Raw genomic sequence first — 18,544 nt, forward strand, 5'->3', positions numbered from 1 at the left:
GCTCTCACTTTTTCCATCCCACACGACCCTCTTCTCACCCCCGATGCCAGGGACTCCGCTATTAGTGCAGTACTCGAACAGGTGGTCAATGGCTCGCCCCACCCATTGGCCTTCTTCAGCAGAAAACTGCCCAAGGCAGAATCGGGTAATTCTACCTTCGATCGCGAATTGCTGGCGGTGCACATGGCTGTCCGTTAATTTTGCCATTTCGTAGAAGGTACGCCCTTCGTCATTCACACAGACCACATGCCTCTGGTGCACACCTTCACTCGACAGTTTGATGCCTGGTCAACCCGTCAACGCCGACACCTCTCCGCTGTGGCTGAATACAATTGAACCCTTCAACACGTCACTGGAAAAATGAATCCCGTTGCCGATGCCCTGTCAAGAAACACGTTGGCCACCGTTCAACTGGGATTGGATTACAACGCTTTGGCTGAAGCCCAACAACAGGATCCAGAGTATCAAGCTTGTACGACATCCTTCACATCCCTTCGTTGGGAAGACGTCCCCCTTGAAAACTCCAACACCGCCCTCCTCTGTGACGTCAGTACTGGAAGACCCCGACCTGGGATTCCTGCTCATATGTGCCGACAGGTGTTTGATTTAATACACGTCCTTTCACATCCCTCGCTCCGTTCTACTGCACAGCTGCTGAAGACGAAGTTCATTTGACACAGCAATTCTAAGGATGCCAAACTTCCAAAGTACATTAACATACGGATTCAGGAGTAGGCACCTTTCCACAACCTCAGCATCGTTTCGTCCACATTCACCTCGATGTTGTAGGCCCCCTACCCACATCACAAGGACATCGTTACCTGTTTACCATCATCGACCGCTCAACTCGTTGGACTGAAGCCATTCCCATGGAAACTGCAACTTCCGCCTCATGTCCATATGCTTCACTCTCAGGATGGATTGTAAGATTTGGTATCCCTGAGCATATTACTTCTGACAGGGGTACCACTTTCACCTCTCAATTGTGGATATCATTAGCAAATATACTGGGCATCACCCTACATCAGACAACTGCCTACAAACCCGCTGCCAATGGAATGATTGAATGTTTTCATTGCACCCTCAAAGCAGCTGCAAGGACTTCATCTGGTTTACTCAGCTTCCCTGGGTCCCACTGGGACTAAGGACCACTGCTAAAGACGCCCTGGATGTCTCGGCAGCTAAAATGGAGTATGGTGACCCGTTGGTCACCCCTGCCAATTTTTTTTCCTTCTGCAACTTCCTCCGACGATCTCCAGTGCATATATCACGTTGTGGGAAAATTTACTCCATGCCGCCAGACTTATAAGCCCCCAGCGAAGCATCACATACCGACAGACGTGCACTCAGTAACGCACGACTTCCTATGCAACGACACAAGCAAGCCACCGCTAACGCCCCCTAACACGGGCCCTTTACCTTTTGATCCGACGTAATCCGAAAGCATTCTGACTAAACATTCATAGCAAAGAAGATTGGGTCTTCATTGATCGTCTAATACCTGCTTATCTCCTGCCAGATGACTTCTCTTCTCGCACATTCAGCTTCTAATTGTTTACATTTTAACTTGATTTCTAATTGTTCATGCCTTAACTTGACTTCTAAATTTAATTTCTCACTCTCAGCCTGAGCTTCTATCTTTTTTTCTCTTAAACAAGCTTCTACCTAAATCTCCCAATTTCTACAGCTGGTGAATTAGAATATATTGTTTCCCTATCCATGTATCTATCACATCCTGAGGTATCACATCGTCTTCAACCAAATGTGGACCTAACACATGTTTAATATCCTCTTTCTTCATATAATTTTTATTATTAAGCTTAAGGTGTGTGTCTAAACTCACTAAGCTAGATTTCTTAAGATCACTTAACTTCTTAATTGATTTATCCTTACACAATTTTTCAAAAAACTCATAGGCCTGTTGACTATTTTATATAATTAACAAAAGTTTACTTAACGAGTAATCTTTGAACTACAAATAATATAACAATTCAGATCCCGAAAATAGGTCCCCAATTCTGTTACATTCAATTATTATATAACACGTAGATTATGCAAATCAACTAAAGAATTTGATCAAACAATAACAAAACCTTAACAGCAAATGGAAATGATAGCCAGTATACATAGATTTAAACTATATTTAAGATTCAACATATTTATGGTATTATAAGATCCACCAAATACTCAAAGAACACCAAACTAAATTACAAAATACGCGAGTTCTTACGAAGAAGCAGGCCTCGAGTTGACTTCACAAACTTCTCTGCAGCAAGGGACAGATGAGATTGCGTAGTTTCAGTTATAAAAAGTTGATATGTCGAAACACAGCTTCTGATGTTTAACAGATGAATTTCTTAACTCCCAAATGTTCCGGGCAGACAAGACGCACCCAGGACTAGCATTATATAACATGAGGGTGCCCCAGAAACTCACTACAGAATTTCCTTACTACCGTCGAAGGAGTATCTAAAACTCTCTTTCCAGAACACAACAATATTTCAGTCATAAATTGTTTTATTTTTACAGCAACATACATAAAAAATAAAATTTTTTTCACAAATTTTATAATACAATGTAAAAAATTTCAACATATACATAACAGCCATCTTCTCCTGCTACTTTGCTTATTTTGATGCCTTTTAATGCTTTCTTTATTTCTGCTACTTTAGCAATGTTATATATATGTATATATACATATACATATATACACACACACACACATATATATATATATATATATATATATATATATATATATATATATATATATATATATATATATATATATATATATATATATATATATATATATATATATATATATATATATATATATATATATATATATATATATATATATATATATATATATATATATATATATATATATATATATATATATATATATATATATATATATATATATATATATATATATATATATATATATATATATATATATATATATATATATATATATATATATATATATATATATATATATATATATATATATATATATATATTACATATATTATATGCTACATATACATATATATGCATGCATAGGTATATATATATATATATATATATATATATATATATATATATATATATATATATATATATATGTGTGTGTGTATATATATATATATATATATATATATATAATATATATATATATATATATATATATATATATATATATATATATATACATATATATATATATATATATATATATATATATATATATATATATATATATATATATATATATATATATATATATATATATATATATATATATATATATATACATATAAAGATACTGATTCCTCTTATTACTCATTTACTGCTTGTCCAATAGAGTAGTTTCAAGTTCTACTTGTAACGAATATGCCCAACTTCCACATCATATTTAGGTAAATGGGAAAGTAGTTCATAAATCCACTAGAGAAATCTCAAGGCACGACTTTTTCTATGCTATGTACTTAATCCTTGTCGGCAAAGTAGAGAGAGAGAGAGAGAGAGAGAGAGAGAGAGAGAGAGAGAGAGAGAGAGAGAGAGGAGAGAGAAGAGAGAGAGAGAGAGAGAGGCGGGGGGCGGTGTATGATATACCGATGGGAAAACGTCCCTACATTTCTTTTTTCCTCCACAAAGTGAGACCATTCTCGGCGTCTCTCAGTTTCCCCGTTCATCGAGACCTCCTCGGTAAAGCTCAAGGGTTCTTTTGGACCAGCCCCAAATCCCCCTCCCTCCATCCCCATTACCACATTTAGCACCGACAGACTTCTTACATCCTTCCCCCTTTTATTCTTTCAGTAAAATATATTCCATGAGATGCTACAGCTGCTTTACAGAATAAAAGCTTTGTACGTAGAAGATTTTTCTCCTCGTTCTTAACCCGGTTTCCCTTTCCCTTCGGGCGTAATGACATCACAGAACGAAAGCAAAAATCTCTCATTTGAATTCTATCTTTTCTTTTAACCACAAATAAAGAGTAGATTGTGAGATGTATAATGTTTAGGCATTCAGGAAGAGTATGAGATATGCACCACTGTGTTTTTTTTTCTTTTTTCACTTGGCATTATTCCTTTTCTTATCAAAACTTTTATCCCTCGGTAGTATGAAAAACTTCCCGGATACCGACAGGAAAACGCTTTGATACCTGAGATCACCAGAGCTTGCTTTTAATTCTTTTAAAATTTGGAAGACTTTTTCATACATGTTTTTACACGTACATATGCGTATCTTTTTATCCTTTACAATTGAAATATATCTGGGTCAACATTCTTACTTACTGTATGCCTACCTGTGTACCGTAAGGTCTATTAATATGTAAATATTTTGTCTTGAATCTCTTCATTTACAAAAGCAGTCCCTCATATACAGCAACAATTTCATAAGAACATCTTCATATTGGTTTCAACAATTACGTCTACACCACACACACGCACATACATACAAACATGTATATATATATATATATATATATATATATATATATATATATATATATATATATATATATATATATATATATATATATATATATATATATATATATATATATTATATATATATATATATATATATATATATATATATATATATATATATATATATAAGTAGTAGGAAACATGCCTCAGCTGCTCACTTTTTGGGGCTAATGTCAGGATTGCTCAGTCAGGATTGCTCACTTTTTGTGGGTAATGTCAGGATTGCTCAGCTTGTCAGGATTGCTCAGTCAGGATTGCTCACTTTATGGGGCTAATATCAGAATTGCTCACTTTGTCAGGATTGCTTAGTCCGTTTGGGGATTTTTTACGTAAGGTTTTGTTTACAAACAACCCCTTCCCTTCCCCTTTTTGGGGGCCATTGTCAGGATTACTCACTTTTTGAGGCCATTGTCAGGATTGCTCAGTCTGTTTGGGGATTTAAACGTAAGGTTATGTTTACAAACAAACCCCCCCCCCCCCTTCCCCCAAGCTACTACCAAACCCCCCCCCCCCCCCCACACACACAGGGGGGCGTTTTCTGTGTCTAGGGTCACCGGCAGGCTTAGAGTTGTCTATCTTGAATGACACACCCTTCTTTCCCCCTCCCTCCCTTCCCCGACCCCTATGGGGTTGTTTTCTGTGTTTGTGGTCACCGACAGGCATGGAATTCTCTATCTGGATGACCCATGCCCCCAGATAGTGACAGACACACACACACACACACACTTGTGTACCAACGTGAGGCAATTGAGAGGGGGGGGGGGCGTTTCCTGTGTGTATGGACACCACCAGGCATCAAGTTCTCTATCTGGACCCTATAGATAGTGTCATCCTCCCCTCCCTCCCTTCCCCGACCCCTAGGGGGGCATTTTCTGTGTTTGTGGTCACCGACAGGCATGGAGTTCTCTATCTGGACCCTATAGATAGTGTCATCCTTTCAATTTAAGCCTATAGATGTGTTCCAACGTGAGGCGATCGAGTTTACACGCCTCCTCCACCGTTATCTCTCTCTCTCTCTCTCTCTCTCTCCTCTCTCTCTCTCTCTCTCTCTCTCTCTCTCTCTCTCTCTCTCTCTGTCCATTTGTTTTAAGGCCTTTCGCTTACATTAACATATATGGGTAATAATCACTTACATTGGTATATATGGGTAATAAAAAACGTATTACAACTTAGTTTCTTTTATTATACGAAGCATACATGTAAAATAACATTTCGTGAATAAAGACATAGCACTTAGTGGGAAAAAAAATCTGACCCTAACATTTGCCCGCTTAAAAGCGGTAGGAAAACTTTTATTTGATTACACCCTGACATCGCAATATACATTTCGGGTTTGATCGGTGGTTATCACTCCCTGGGTTTCTCCAAACAATAAAATAATTCTATTCTCGTTGACTTGCCTATCAAATGTTAAATGGATTCTCAAATCCCCATTTTTCTCTACTTCGAGCGTATCCATCAACGCCATTCCAGGTTTGAAATTAAACGCGATGACTGCCCGACCATGGCTGTAGCAATCATAATGAATTAGGTGGTCATAAGTTAAGCCTAGAGATTTTAATGTCTCGTAGTAAAGATGAGAAAAATTTTCGGGGAATTGACTGTTTATGTCGTACAAAGTGGAACCATTCAGTGTGACCCCTATGTGCTTAAGGTTATTATGATCAAAATAATTGGGATTCCTTTTCAGAACACCATTGAAACTTTCCATATTAACAATATTGAGGTATAACTTTTCTGGTATAACCTTATTAAAAGGTAAATCCAACGTTGCCTGCGTTTGATTAGGGGCTAGCGCGTATGTCCTGTAAAGTGTTTTATTAAAGACAGTTTCCACCGTACTGTTGGGATTTGAAAACGCCTGATGAAGGGCGAGTAGAGCCGGGGGGCGTGGGATGATTTTATCAATATGGAGCCTGGCTTCTTCTAGATGAAATCGAAATTCTTCGGCCTGTGCGGTGGAATTAAGGAACCACGCATTTGGGGCTAATTCCAACTTGATACGAATGTCGATATTATCCATCAAATATTCATCTACTGAAGCCACATCGAGCATAAGTGGATGAATAAGATGCAATCCTTCTCTTTTACCTTTATCAAGCCACTCCTTTTCCATTTTGTTCAATTTTGTAAAATAATCGTCTGGTAAAACGTTTGAAATTGATGTTCCCTTGTAATCTTGGAAAACATATCCGAGCCGTCCGACTGTTTTGACAGTGTGAGACTTTGCTGTAGCTAATAACTTTATGAAAGACCAGTAATTGAAATAGGGATTTGATTCTACGAGCCTTTCGCCGATATAAACCTGGCTCGACTTGAAGATTGTATTTGCCAAACCATTGACAAATACAACATTTACATCATCCCCCAACATGCTCCCATCGGGGGCCGTGACTTTTAAATGTAGTTCAATACTCAAACTGGCTAAATCAATTAGTGTTCCTTCTATGCCATTGATACGAAATTCGAGATAACGATCAGTTATTGCTCCCCCCGGTGTAAGATTTGTTGGTAGAATAAAACTCGTTTGCCGATCAACCACGGAAGCTTCCACCACTCGTAAACGATTAGGTCTGGGAAAAGCATCCACCACCCCTGCGGTGTATTTTGTGGTGGGGAGTTCGCTCCCTACGAGACCCGCAATTCTCGGTGCCGCCGATGCCATATTGAATGACTTCACACTAACGCCTATTTACCAGAACTAAATCACATTGCACTAAACACGTCTTTATATCCTATATTCCTACGTGATGAGATTTTCTTTTTATTTACTCTTTTCTTCCCATTTCTTTTGACATTTTTCCTTTTCTTCCCTTTGCCAGTAACAATAAGTCGTCCTGTTGATTTTAGCGCCTCCAACCCCCTCTGTTTAAGGCTTGATTTAAAATCTCTTGTCCCCTGTTGTAAATCTCCCATGACATTTTGCCCAAATTCAAGGGCCGAGGGCAGGACCGCCTTTGTCACAAAGGGTGCAACCCTTTTAGCGAGCCCAGCTAATAGACTGAAAAGGCCACTCCCTTGCTGGGAACGTCTTGGTGCTCTAAAAACCTCAATATCCCCTAAAGTCCCTCCACGCAAGAGTTTTATGGGGGGACTAGCGAATATGATACTAAACTCCTCAGGAGACGGGGAAAGAAAGGCTACTCTCATGGTGACACACTCTTTAATAAACGTTTGGTGTGGGATGTTGCAGCTTTTATATAATTTTCTGCTTTGGTCTAATATGAAGGATGCAGATTGTGCTGGTATCCTCACGAAAGTGTATCTCCCTTCCTTCTTGGTCGATCAGGCGAATGGATACTGAATCCAATTCTTTTGTCCCTAAAGGGTAATACACATAATTATGATACCCTCTTGTTTTACTGCCCCACATACTAAAAGTATCCAATATATTTACCTTTTTACCCCCAAAATAGGACCTTTCAACAATATCCGAATAAACGAGGACAAAGTCCACCCCCGATGTGGGGGAAGGGGGAAAAGGAGCGAGCAAATTATGAGTTTTGATTAAAGGATTACCTGGATTTGTTTCAAAAATTTGATAAGGTTTGCCTGAATTGAATCCTAATATAGCTCCTATTCTTTTCCCTAATTTTAATTTGATGGCGTGAATAGGTCCTTTTCGATAAATTGCCTATTCCGTTTCCTGTCTCTTTGTAAACTTTAATAACACTCTCTTTCTTTGATAGTCATATTCCAAGAGACCCGCCGTGGGTATATTTTCTTGATAAAATCCGAGTGGGAGGATCTTCCTCAAAGCGTATGTTAAATCTTCGTTAAAGCTGGAGACCATATACCCAGCATCAGTGGATAGAATACTTATTCGTGGTTTGTAAATTTCCTCAGTAGCTGAAGTTACGGTGGGTTCCCCACATAAGGATATCCGCACTTTTGTTATTATTATTTCTATCCCTGAATCGAATTCACCACTAACAAGCCCATAAATTTCATTAGTGTAATGGATATTAACAAGGGCTACTTCATGCTCCAAATTATGATCTAATTTTATACTATTTTGTAGCTTGTTTGTAAAGCTGCCTGCATTATTTGTAGGGAATATATCCCTATTTCCGAGAGATGTCAGAGTTACTATATGACTTTCTCCAGCCATAGTGTCCAACTGAAGTAGTTAAGATGAGGCGGGGATATTTAAACCAAATTAACATAAGATTTTTTTTTTTATTAAAAAAGCTTCTATTACATAATTATTCTCATTCGCAAATGAGAAGAACATTCAACTCGAAGATAAAAATACGAAAGGGTGAACATTACACAGTAATATTTTTGTTCTTAACATATGAACAAATTTGCATGAATAAAATGAGAAAACCAGTACATTTAAATACCGTCCCTAATACATAATTATTCTCCTTCCCAGAATGAGAAGAGCGTTTAACTCGAAGATAAAAAAATACAAGGGGTGAACATTACACAGGTGTATTTTTTTTTATTCGTATTCTTAACATATGAACAAATTTACAAGGATAAATGAGAAAAAAGTACATTTAGATATCACCACTATTACCTAATTACTCTCTTTCTCAGAATGAGAAAAACGTTTAATTCGTAGATGAAAAATACAAAAGGATGGATCTTACACAGTAAATATTTTTATCTATAACATCAAATTTATTTGGATAAAGTAGATTTTTTTTATTTAATAAATAAGAAAATAAGTAGATTACATTAAAATATCGTAACCAGGCGGAAAATCTTCAGATCCAACAAAGGAAAACCTTTCCAAGTTATCCAATTCGGGAGGCAACAGACATTTTTCGCTTGCCAGCAAAATAATCTGTTTACCTTTACCAGCCAACCTCCTACCCAAGTTCACCAAATCTGGGAAATAGTGTAACATCCATACACTGTCAGCGCGACCAGACCTCCCAATTCCAATGGGTATGGTGTATATATTTACGCTCTCATTTCCTTTCTCCAGGGCAAACTGTTCCAATTCGTGTAGACACCTCTTAAAGTTAAAAACACACGCCTCAGTTGTATCATTCTTCAAGTTTGAAGCAAAATGCGTATCCCTTGAAGTAGTCACATACGATCTAAGTTTTCCATCGGCATCATTATCATATGCATACCCGTAATTAAACTGTGTTATCAACGTGGCTACGCACGGTACACTCGCGGTGGGAAAACTCGGTGGTTTCCGCAAGATGACACTTCCAACGGGGTGACGGTCTTCGCGAATGCATCGTTTTAAATTAAAGAGCCTTCTTCGACAGTTCACGATATCGCTGTCGCGGTAGGCTTTATATGTTTGCCCCGCAAGTCCGTAGGATACGACGCCAATGGAATTGCCCCCCACCACCAAACACACATTCCCCTTTCTTAGAAGTGGCGCCGTAAAGTCAACGATGCTTAGTTTTAGCGGCGCGGACTGCATCGTGCTGGGATCGTGTTGTAAACTGATCATGTAACCTAAACTAACTAGGACTACAACTAAAGTACTTAAACTCCGCCCCCTTTATACGCCTTCCGAGCACGACATGCAAAGACGTGTATTACGCATAGACTTAGCGGTGTACATTTATTCCTAATAAGGCACCCACCGCAGTTTGCCTTTTACTTTTTTTTCTTTATTCCCCTCTCTTATTCTCCCCCCTTTTCCTTTAATTCCATACATCTGCATCCGAGCTTTTGCAATCTTTATGTAAGTATAGGGCATTCCCACTGTATCTAGTAGGGTTTAATAAAAAGGCACGTCCTCTTCCTCAATACCGCCCGTTTGCTGAATTAATTTCCTAAACACGTCTATTAAATTTAAACGGTAGATGGGTTTCCTCAGGTTCCCTCTATCATCCCACTCGACATCGTCCCGGCCTTCGAAGAATTTAAGGAAAGCGAGGGCGTACCTTCTGTTGGTGGGGGATAATTTCACATCAATTATATTCTCCAAAGGGGGATTGGAGTAAGCCCGTGGTGTGGGGAGGGGGAGAGGATCACGCGCGCCTTTCTCGCCCGATTCATTTCGTCTCCTTTTCTTTGGTTCATTTTCCAACTTACACTTCATCGTTTGTATCATTTTGACTAAATTTTGGAGCAAATATCTATCACTCCCTCCACCCTGCTGGTTATCCCCCCTTCCATTTTCCTCTGCATTTTTCTTAGTGTTTTGATCACTTATATCTCCGGCGTCTTGGTGGTAATTAGACCCTTCTACCGTCTTTCGCGGTACCAGGCAGTATTCCCTCATTTCCCTAATAAACCCCTAATTAGGCTCACCGCGAGAGGAAGAAGGACTGAAAGTATGGCGCCTCCTCTCTGCGATGATAAGATTTTTCTTTTCTCTCTTAGCGGTGTCTTTTTCCGAGCTACCGTCCTTATTTCGCCCCTATATTTTTTTACCTTTTCTATTGCTTTACTATCACGAGTTAGATTTTCCTTCAAAAAGTTAGCGAAGATCTCTGATAAACAGTCGAGATGCGTTCTCTGTAGCAAAGGAATTAATTCAGTCCTTTTTTTCTGGGAGAGGTTATTTAAGGTGAAAAGAAAATCCCCATGTTTGTGTATGTGCGATTTCATTTCTAAGTTTCCCCCAACAGTCTTTCAACATCTTTACTATCTACCCACAAGTTAAAACTCGGAGGGTAACCCCTCCACGCCACGAGATACTTGACTTTACCCTTCGTAACTTTCTTTTTGATAATGTCAATAGGGAAAGTTTCTGGTATGGCTGTGGGCATTAGTTCTGATTTATGAAAAATACCCTCAATTTTTTCACCAGCGAGATCCTCCAGATGATAAGTCAAAGGAGCCTGTCTCCGGTCCACGCTCCGAATTTTGAATATTTCTAACGTATTTTGAATTTTATACCCACGGTGGAATACCGACCGACGGAGCCCACTTGCAATGCGCACTGTCTGTCCTACTGCTAACGCCTTACTATTGTGTTTCGATGTAAAGATGCTTGATTTATACATACGCCGAAATTGTCGCTTAATGATTTCCGGGTTTGTATATGCATGAACTTCGAGGGGGGACACTCCCCCTCCCAACCCTCTGTGTGGGGACCTATTATAGTTTTTTACAAGTTCAGGGAGGACATCAAGATATGCGAGAGTATTTCTCAGAGTTAAATGTTTATATATCTTTTGCTTTAGAGTACGTATAACACGTTATGCAATGACGGCTTTGATTTCATACGAGGAAACGCTGTAGAGTTTTCTATGTTCTTCTTTTAGGTACTTGATCGTAAGTTTGTTATAAAATTCTGACCCCCTATCGGTAAGGAGCCGACTAACACCCTGAAATTGAGGTAGAGAAAGGATTGCTTTTAGGCCTATTAGTAGAGTCTGGGCCTTCTTATTTCTAAGAGGAACGACCTTGAGGTAACGGGAGAAAATATCTATGCAAATCAGAAGGTAGTTTACGCCTTTGTTGAATTTAGATAAACGTCGCATATCGGCGAGATCGCAGCTAATGATAACTTTTGGAGCTGGAGCCACCATTTGACGTCTGGGGAATTTTTTTTCTCGTAAGCGTATGAAGAGTATGGGCATCTTTCGTGGTCAAATAGTCTTTTACGTCATTTATGGTAATTCGCGCGTCTAAAGCTCTGGCGGTTCTGTAAATGGAATTAATACCTCCCAAACTTCATGGGTGGGAATAGTTTTCATATACCCTTTCTAAAATCTTCCTCTTTACGTCTCCCATTCTCCAAAAACAATCTCGCACGAGGAACTCCCCACTATATTTATCCTCAACTGGAGTTTGCTAGGAGTATTTAAACTTAAATCAACCAGCAAATGGGAAAAAGGTTTAGTCATAACAGCCTTTTTATAAACATTCACAAATTTCTTTGATAAAGGTGAACCAAATATTTGCCTTCCTAATAACTCTACTTGCGATATATCCCTCGTTCTCAGCAATAGCATATGGGAAGCGTTTATACTTATATTTCTGGCGTATTTTCCACTGTAAAACATGTTTTGTGTAATAGATATAGCAGAGATATTTTTATGACGTCCTTTAGTAAAGACATCAACAACAATTTTGTCCTGTACAGCCTCGAGAAATATATCATCGAGGATATATAGAATAGAATACGGCCCAGCTTCCGTATCTATCTCACTCATAGGGTCTACGATATTTGCAAAGAGGGAGAGTTTTGGTCCTATTACTGGATGCGATTTCAAAGTATGCTGATCCACACCGCACATAATAATGTGCGTAAACTTACTTTCATATTTTACTATTAATTTTTCTATAAGGTAGGATTTACCCGAGTTGGAGAAACCAGACACAATGACACGTGCTGGCTCTCTAAAAAGGTCCAAATCTGCAGCTTTAAAGCACTTGTACATTTTAACTAAACCTCTAGCTGACTGAATGGTATTATAAAAGTGTGTCCATATAAGTACCGCAGAACAAATAAAACCCTTTAATGGAAAGTGCCAACATTTTATTTTCTCTAGCAAAACAATACATGGGGAAAGGTAGACACTATAATTATTCGCAGTAAAGTTTTGTATTCACTCCTCCCCGTTTTCTGACATTCCATTATCGGTGGGTGGAAAATAGACTGTAACCTTTTCTTCTCTCTTTTTCCATAAATTTTCAGAAACGTGAGGGATTGGTTCTGAAGGTGGATTCAGTAATTTGGGAAGGGGGTTGTTGAATCGAACTTCACTTGCAACTTCCTCATCCCCCACTTCAATATCGGGATGTCCGTATGCGTAAGAATTGTATAGGCTTGTATGGTATCACTTCGAATCAAAAGCCGAGAGACACTTCTTTTTTACTTTAGTGGTACTCATTTGTCCTCTCACATTTCTAATTGTCCGTACAGTGAGATAGTTGACGCGATGATCTTCCAGGATTTGGGAATACTGTTCGTGGTTTATCGAAGCATGCATGTGACTCGGTATACCTTTCGCACGATTAATGTAACCCTGTTTCTGAACTAGCATGGAATAAATTTTAGGTTCAAACGCTTTCACCTCGGTTATAAGATTACTCCCCGTTTCTGATTTTAAAAGCCCCAGCTCCCCCTTTTTCTCATTACTAAAAAGTGGGTGATCAACGTCGAAGTTGGAAAAATCCATATATGATTTCAAGGGTTCTTGCGCTAACTCTGAATTAAGATCGTCAACTTCCAGAGCAAAAATGAAACTATCTGTATCGGTGTGAAGGAGTTTGACTTTATCCCCATAATTATTCTTGAGAACCTTATAAAATAAGTAGTAAAGGTCAAGCTTGGCCGATTCTAAAATGGCAAAACCTATGTAATTGGGCATATTGATGACGACCTGAGGGAGGGTAGAAGTGCAGATAATACGGTCTTCTGACAAATGGATGGTTGATTTTAGTCTCGGATTCCGGGCTTCCTGTAAGTAAGTGCTTGCTTTATTGACAACTTTACTTTTTTCAGCGTATTTTAAAGGGTTGAGTAAAGTTTTCCCAAATACGCAGTTACTCATAACTTTGAAGGCTTTTTTTTCTGTAGATGAGGTTGCTGTGCTCCTCGCTTCGATGTTGGTTTTAATAAAATCCTTCATGTAAGCACTTTGACTGAATTCATAGATTGAATGCACATCCTCTAGTTCTAAGCCTAAGTCCATATATAACTGTAAAAGAGGGAGGGAAATGAGATATTCTTTTTTACTGTGATGGGTGGCCATAAGCTTTTTACACTTTACAGTCATGCGTCCCCCTTCGTGTTCTAGTACGCTTTTACAGTAGGGTGATAGATTTTTAAAAGCAACTTCCTCGTGGGATAAGCATAACGGCAGTTCATCAGTGGCTCTAGCAACTTCTTCTGAAGGTGCTTTAGTAGTAACCAGGAGCCAGTGTCCTTTATCCCCGTTTGTATTAGCATTTTCAATACCCCTTCCTAAAAACAGATCCTTTTCTTCATCGGAAAATTTACGAATTCCACCAGTGGGAAGGTTCTTAGTCATAACTGTTGCATACAGGGAGTTGAAGTCTAAATAAAGGATGTAAGAACTTTGGTGGAGATCAGGATTAAATGATGGATTTATTTCACGGTTGTTGGCAGTGAATGATTGACGCACCACAGAAGTGAAACCCCCCCCTAACATTATGTCTAATTAGATTATACAATTCCTCATCATAGATGTGATCCAACTCAATCTCGCTCATCTTAAGGAAGCTGTCAAAGGCGTAGGATGGAAGTGAAACATAGTGTGGTAAATCAAGACCGTACTTATCATAAAGTATGAAGCGCCACCAAATGAGAATATCCCCCAATAAAGCTGTGTCTACAATGAGGTAAAGGAGAAGGAAATCTTTCAGCGTTTTACATTTGCTTATATCCCAAACACGCTGAGCCCGTTTATATTCCTCCTCTGATATATCGCGCTCCCTTAGCTTGTTGTAAAATGCCGTTTTGGGGGGCAAATGCGTTTCCTTGAGTTTTGCAAGGCTATCTATATAGTCATAACAGAAAGGTAATTTGCCTTGAATGACTTCACCCTGCAATTTGTCATCTCTAATTTCGCTTAACATGTCCTCTGTTAAGCCAGCCTTCCTTCCATCCCTAAAATATTCGGAGGCTAAACTATCCAAAGAAGATCCTAAAAAGGCTAAAGAGTCGAGGAAAACTAAATTACCGACAGTCATTCGCTGAATTTTAAGCCCTTGCTTCGTCATGATTGTAATATCGACTTTAGTTTTCAATTCCTTAAGGATAAGACCCAGGTCGTAACTAGAATTGTGTGCGAAAACGGGGAGTCGAGTTTTAAGTTCGCGACACGCTAAATTACAATGCGCGCAGTAAGCGCCAATAAAGTTATTCTTAGGTTCGGCATGGTCATGGTGTCTGTGCTTGTTGCAGTCGTGTTTGAACGACGTCTTACACATCTGGCATACAGTCTGCTGTTGGAAAGTTCTTTCATCCTCGGTCGACATATCAATGGGGAATGTTTTCCTCTGTGATCTGATCGCCGCCCAACAATCACTAAGGTCTAACAGGAAGTTATCGACGCAATCATTCCCGCAATAATGACTGGAGGCGACTCTTTTTCCTTCGTCGTCGTTAATGATATAGCAATAAGCTATCGATTCGTGTATGGTCTCCACACCATAAGCCCCGGGGGATTTCTTCAAAGCTGATTCTAAGTCAAAGACGCATATATAAGAAAACTTTTGCGTCTTATGGGGGTTTCTAAATCTTACTGTGCTCCCGCGAGAGGGAAAATTCAGCGCCACTGAAAGGTCGCAGGTAGCTTCATGCCGTTTTTGCCGGTCTGTTGTTGCATGCTGTGATAGGCAATTATGGCAGAAATAAAGGGGATTGGAAGGATATGCCCTAGCAAAATTTTTCACAAAACGGTGAAAATCTTTAATGAGACAGATATGGTCACCACCCATTAGTAGGAGGGGTACAATAGTTGAGAATTTTTTAGATCCACGCCTTGCCAACTGAATGATATACCTCCCATCCCCCCACTTTTTCCATTTCATATATGTAAATAGAGAGTTGATTTAATAACTCGAGGCGTGAAATGTCCTCCCACTGAATAGGCATGGCAACCTTATCGAAGTTAACATATTGCATGCAACAGCGGATGCTATTTACAGATCGAGCTATATTCGGCCAACGAGGATTTAGGGTTTGTTTAGACATCCTATAGGCAGCCAGAGACTGAATAAAACATGAATTCCCAATTCCCGAGGGAATAAAGACGAAAACCCCACCTCGGACATCATTTTTAGGGTAAAGGGGAGTGCCCAGCCCAGCCATTACCGCCTGGCGGTGGTAAAAAAGTTTGAAGTTGTCAATGCGCTATATTCGGCCAACGAGGATTTAGGGTTTGTTTAGACATCCTATAGGCAGCCAGAGACTGAATAAAACATGAATTCCCAATTCCCGAGGGAATAAAGACGAAAACCCCACCTCGGACATCATTTTTAGGGTAAAGGGGAGTGCCCAGCCCAGCCATTACCGCCTGGCGGTGGTAAAAAAGTTTGAAGTTGTCAATGCCTTCCACTATCCATCCACTCCCCATTAATTCATTGATTATTCGAGGGAACTTTGAATTTACCACATCCTCCCATTCATTTAGTAGACCGTCAATTTCACTAGCATTGATAACCGTTGCCGGGAGCCACAGCTCCATAAGCGTATTTTCCGTTTGTTCCTTCGGTAAGAAAGTGTGTTTTTTCATTATTGAGGTTAAAAGACCGGCGATCTTAGCCGAAAAAATTTAATTTTTAAAATACCGTTCTAAAGAGCCCCGTATATCATTACTATGTAATGTAAAGAATAATAGTGGATCGCTCACCGAGGGAAGTGCGCATTCCTCTTCTATGTACTTCTTGTCGAAGGCTGTCTTTCTTTTAACGAACTTCAACATCCGTCCTGAAGTGGGTGTCGTCCCTGCTGTTACTGTAGGTAAATCTGGGGCGTTGCTTGCGGTGGATGTCGAAGCAATTCCCTGAGGCGGGAGTTCTCTGAATTTGCGACTGTTTCTTACGGTGTACTCACCCCTGCGGTGTCCGAATTTGGGGGCAAGTAATCTCCTCAAGTGGGGGTTCTTCCAGTAATTTGTCTCTTGTTGATAGCACTGCAATAGGAGATAATACGGTTTTTAATTTACTTGAAGTTCTAAAGTCAAATTAAAAATCCTTTCTACATCCAAATCGAAAGATATTAACACCTCATAGTACATTTTTTTTTATTAAGTAATACTTACTGGCTAGTTGGCCTTTTCTTTTTTTGAGAGGAAGGTGTGATTCACTATCATCGCGTTTCCTTTTCCGATCCTTCCCACCTGAAAAGTAATGCAAACACAGGCGCTTATTACAATGTAATATTCGACGTCGTAAACAGACTGAAATTTCATAGCACAATCGCGGTCAACACTTTCATGAACAAATAATCTCCAATATAAACAGACTGAAATTTCGCTGTGGTTTTATATTTACCTCCTCGCACATTTTCCATGTTGCTAGGGGATGGGTCAGTTTGTAGGAGAGCGTCTGTTGAATTACGGCCTACTCGCTCGGCGCTCCTAATCGTTTTGACAACGGGGGGGCGTGGCCTAAGTTAGGCCTTAGTGTAGGTGCATGTGCGTGCTTGACCTAGCAGTTACTGTATATATACCCTCCTCCGAGCCATATTTCCAGTCATAACGAAGTAGGAGATAGAGATGTCATGCTACAACGACGCACACCTGTTGGGCGAGGAAATGCCCGAACTTTCTAAGAGTAAGTATATCCTTGTATTTTTGATAGAACTGAAGTTGATATAATACTTATAGAGTCGCAAATAATTTTGGTGTAATAAAACGTAGCGTGTGGAAATAATTATTTTGTGTGTGTGTGTGTGCGTGTGTGTGAGTGTGTGTGTCTGTGTGTGTGTGTGTGTGCTTGACATTAATTATTTTGGATGCAATAATTATCAAAGTGTTTCTTCCTTACAGCTTGGGAGGCCCCCCTCTTAGATGAAGCTGAATTCCGTAATTCGCAGCAATATTACACAGACTTCCGTTGTAAACTTCGTGATTGCCTTCGGAAGACGGAGGAAGTCATTTTGAGGAAGAGTCGGCAGTTGGTGAGTGAAGAGATGAAAGCAGGGGGTGGGCCACGGCCCAAAACGTGTCGCCTACTATTGGAGGCAATAAACTTCCAATATGACATAAGGAAGTCTCTGCGGGTAGTTGCGAAAATGGTGGATGGATTCGAAAGGTCGGAGAAACAAATGGTAGAGATGTGTCGCGAAAAAGAAGACGTCAACCCATTGGCGGGGCTCATCCATATCCCTACAACAGCTGCTGATGAAACTTACCTCTCCGAAACACTCCTCACCCAGCCCGGAGGGTCAATGCTAGATGGAAGGTTAACTCCGACAAATTCCCAGGTGGTTGCCCTCGCTTGTGAGCTGGAAGAAATCGAGAGTGAAAAAAAGAAGTCCCGAAAACACGGGAAAAGCCGCGACAGTCTTCGCTTAGCATTAGATGGCCCCTTTAAGAAAAAGGTTAAAATACCGCTATCAAAATTTGGTCCCGAAATCGATGATGATTTCGTTATCCTTAAATAAATAAACATTATTTGTAATGTATGTA

General features: G+C 39.5%; 1 protein-coding gene across 1 annotated transcript; it reads right to left on the reverse strand.

Annotated features, from left to right (window-relative positions):
• Positions 1 to 621: 621 nt before the first annotated feature.
• Positions 622 to 7,170, reverse strand: LOC137646246 (uncharacterized). The gene is made up of 3 exons (XM_068379366.1): positions 6,348 to 7,170; positions 822 to 939; positions 622 to 685 (listed from the first exon to the last, which is right to left on the reverse strand). Exons 1-3 carry the CDS (start codon positions 7,168 to 7,170, stop codon positions 622 to 624), a joined length of 1,005 nt encoding a protein of 334 aa, XP_068235467.1.
• Positions 7,171 to 18,544: the final 11,374 nt, after the last annotated feature.

This window comes from Palaemon carinicauda, chromosome 9, assembly GCF_036898095.1.
Source record: "Palaemon carinicauda isolate YSFRI2023 chromosome 9, ASM3689809v2, whole genome shotgun sequence".
NCBI classification, from domain to species: Eukaryota; Metazoa; Arthropoda; class Malacostraca; order Decapoda; family Palaemonidae; genus Palaemon; species Palaemon carinicauda.

Excerpts from the sequence above, each read along its gene's own strand:
- LOC137646246 (XM_068379366.1), bottom strand. The coding sequence starts at position 7,170 with ATGGCATCGGCGGCACCGAGAATTGCGGGTCTCGTAGGGAGCGAACTC. Across the intron at positions 940-6,347 it reads GGCGTTTTCAAATCCCAACA|GGATACCAAATCTTACAATC; the intron begins GTACGGTGGAAA and ends TAATATGCTCAG. Across the intron at positions 686-821 it reads CGGTCGATGATGGTAAACAG|AATTGCTGTGTCAAATGAAC; the intron begins GTAACGATGTCC and ends TGGCATCCTTAG.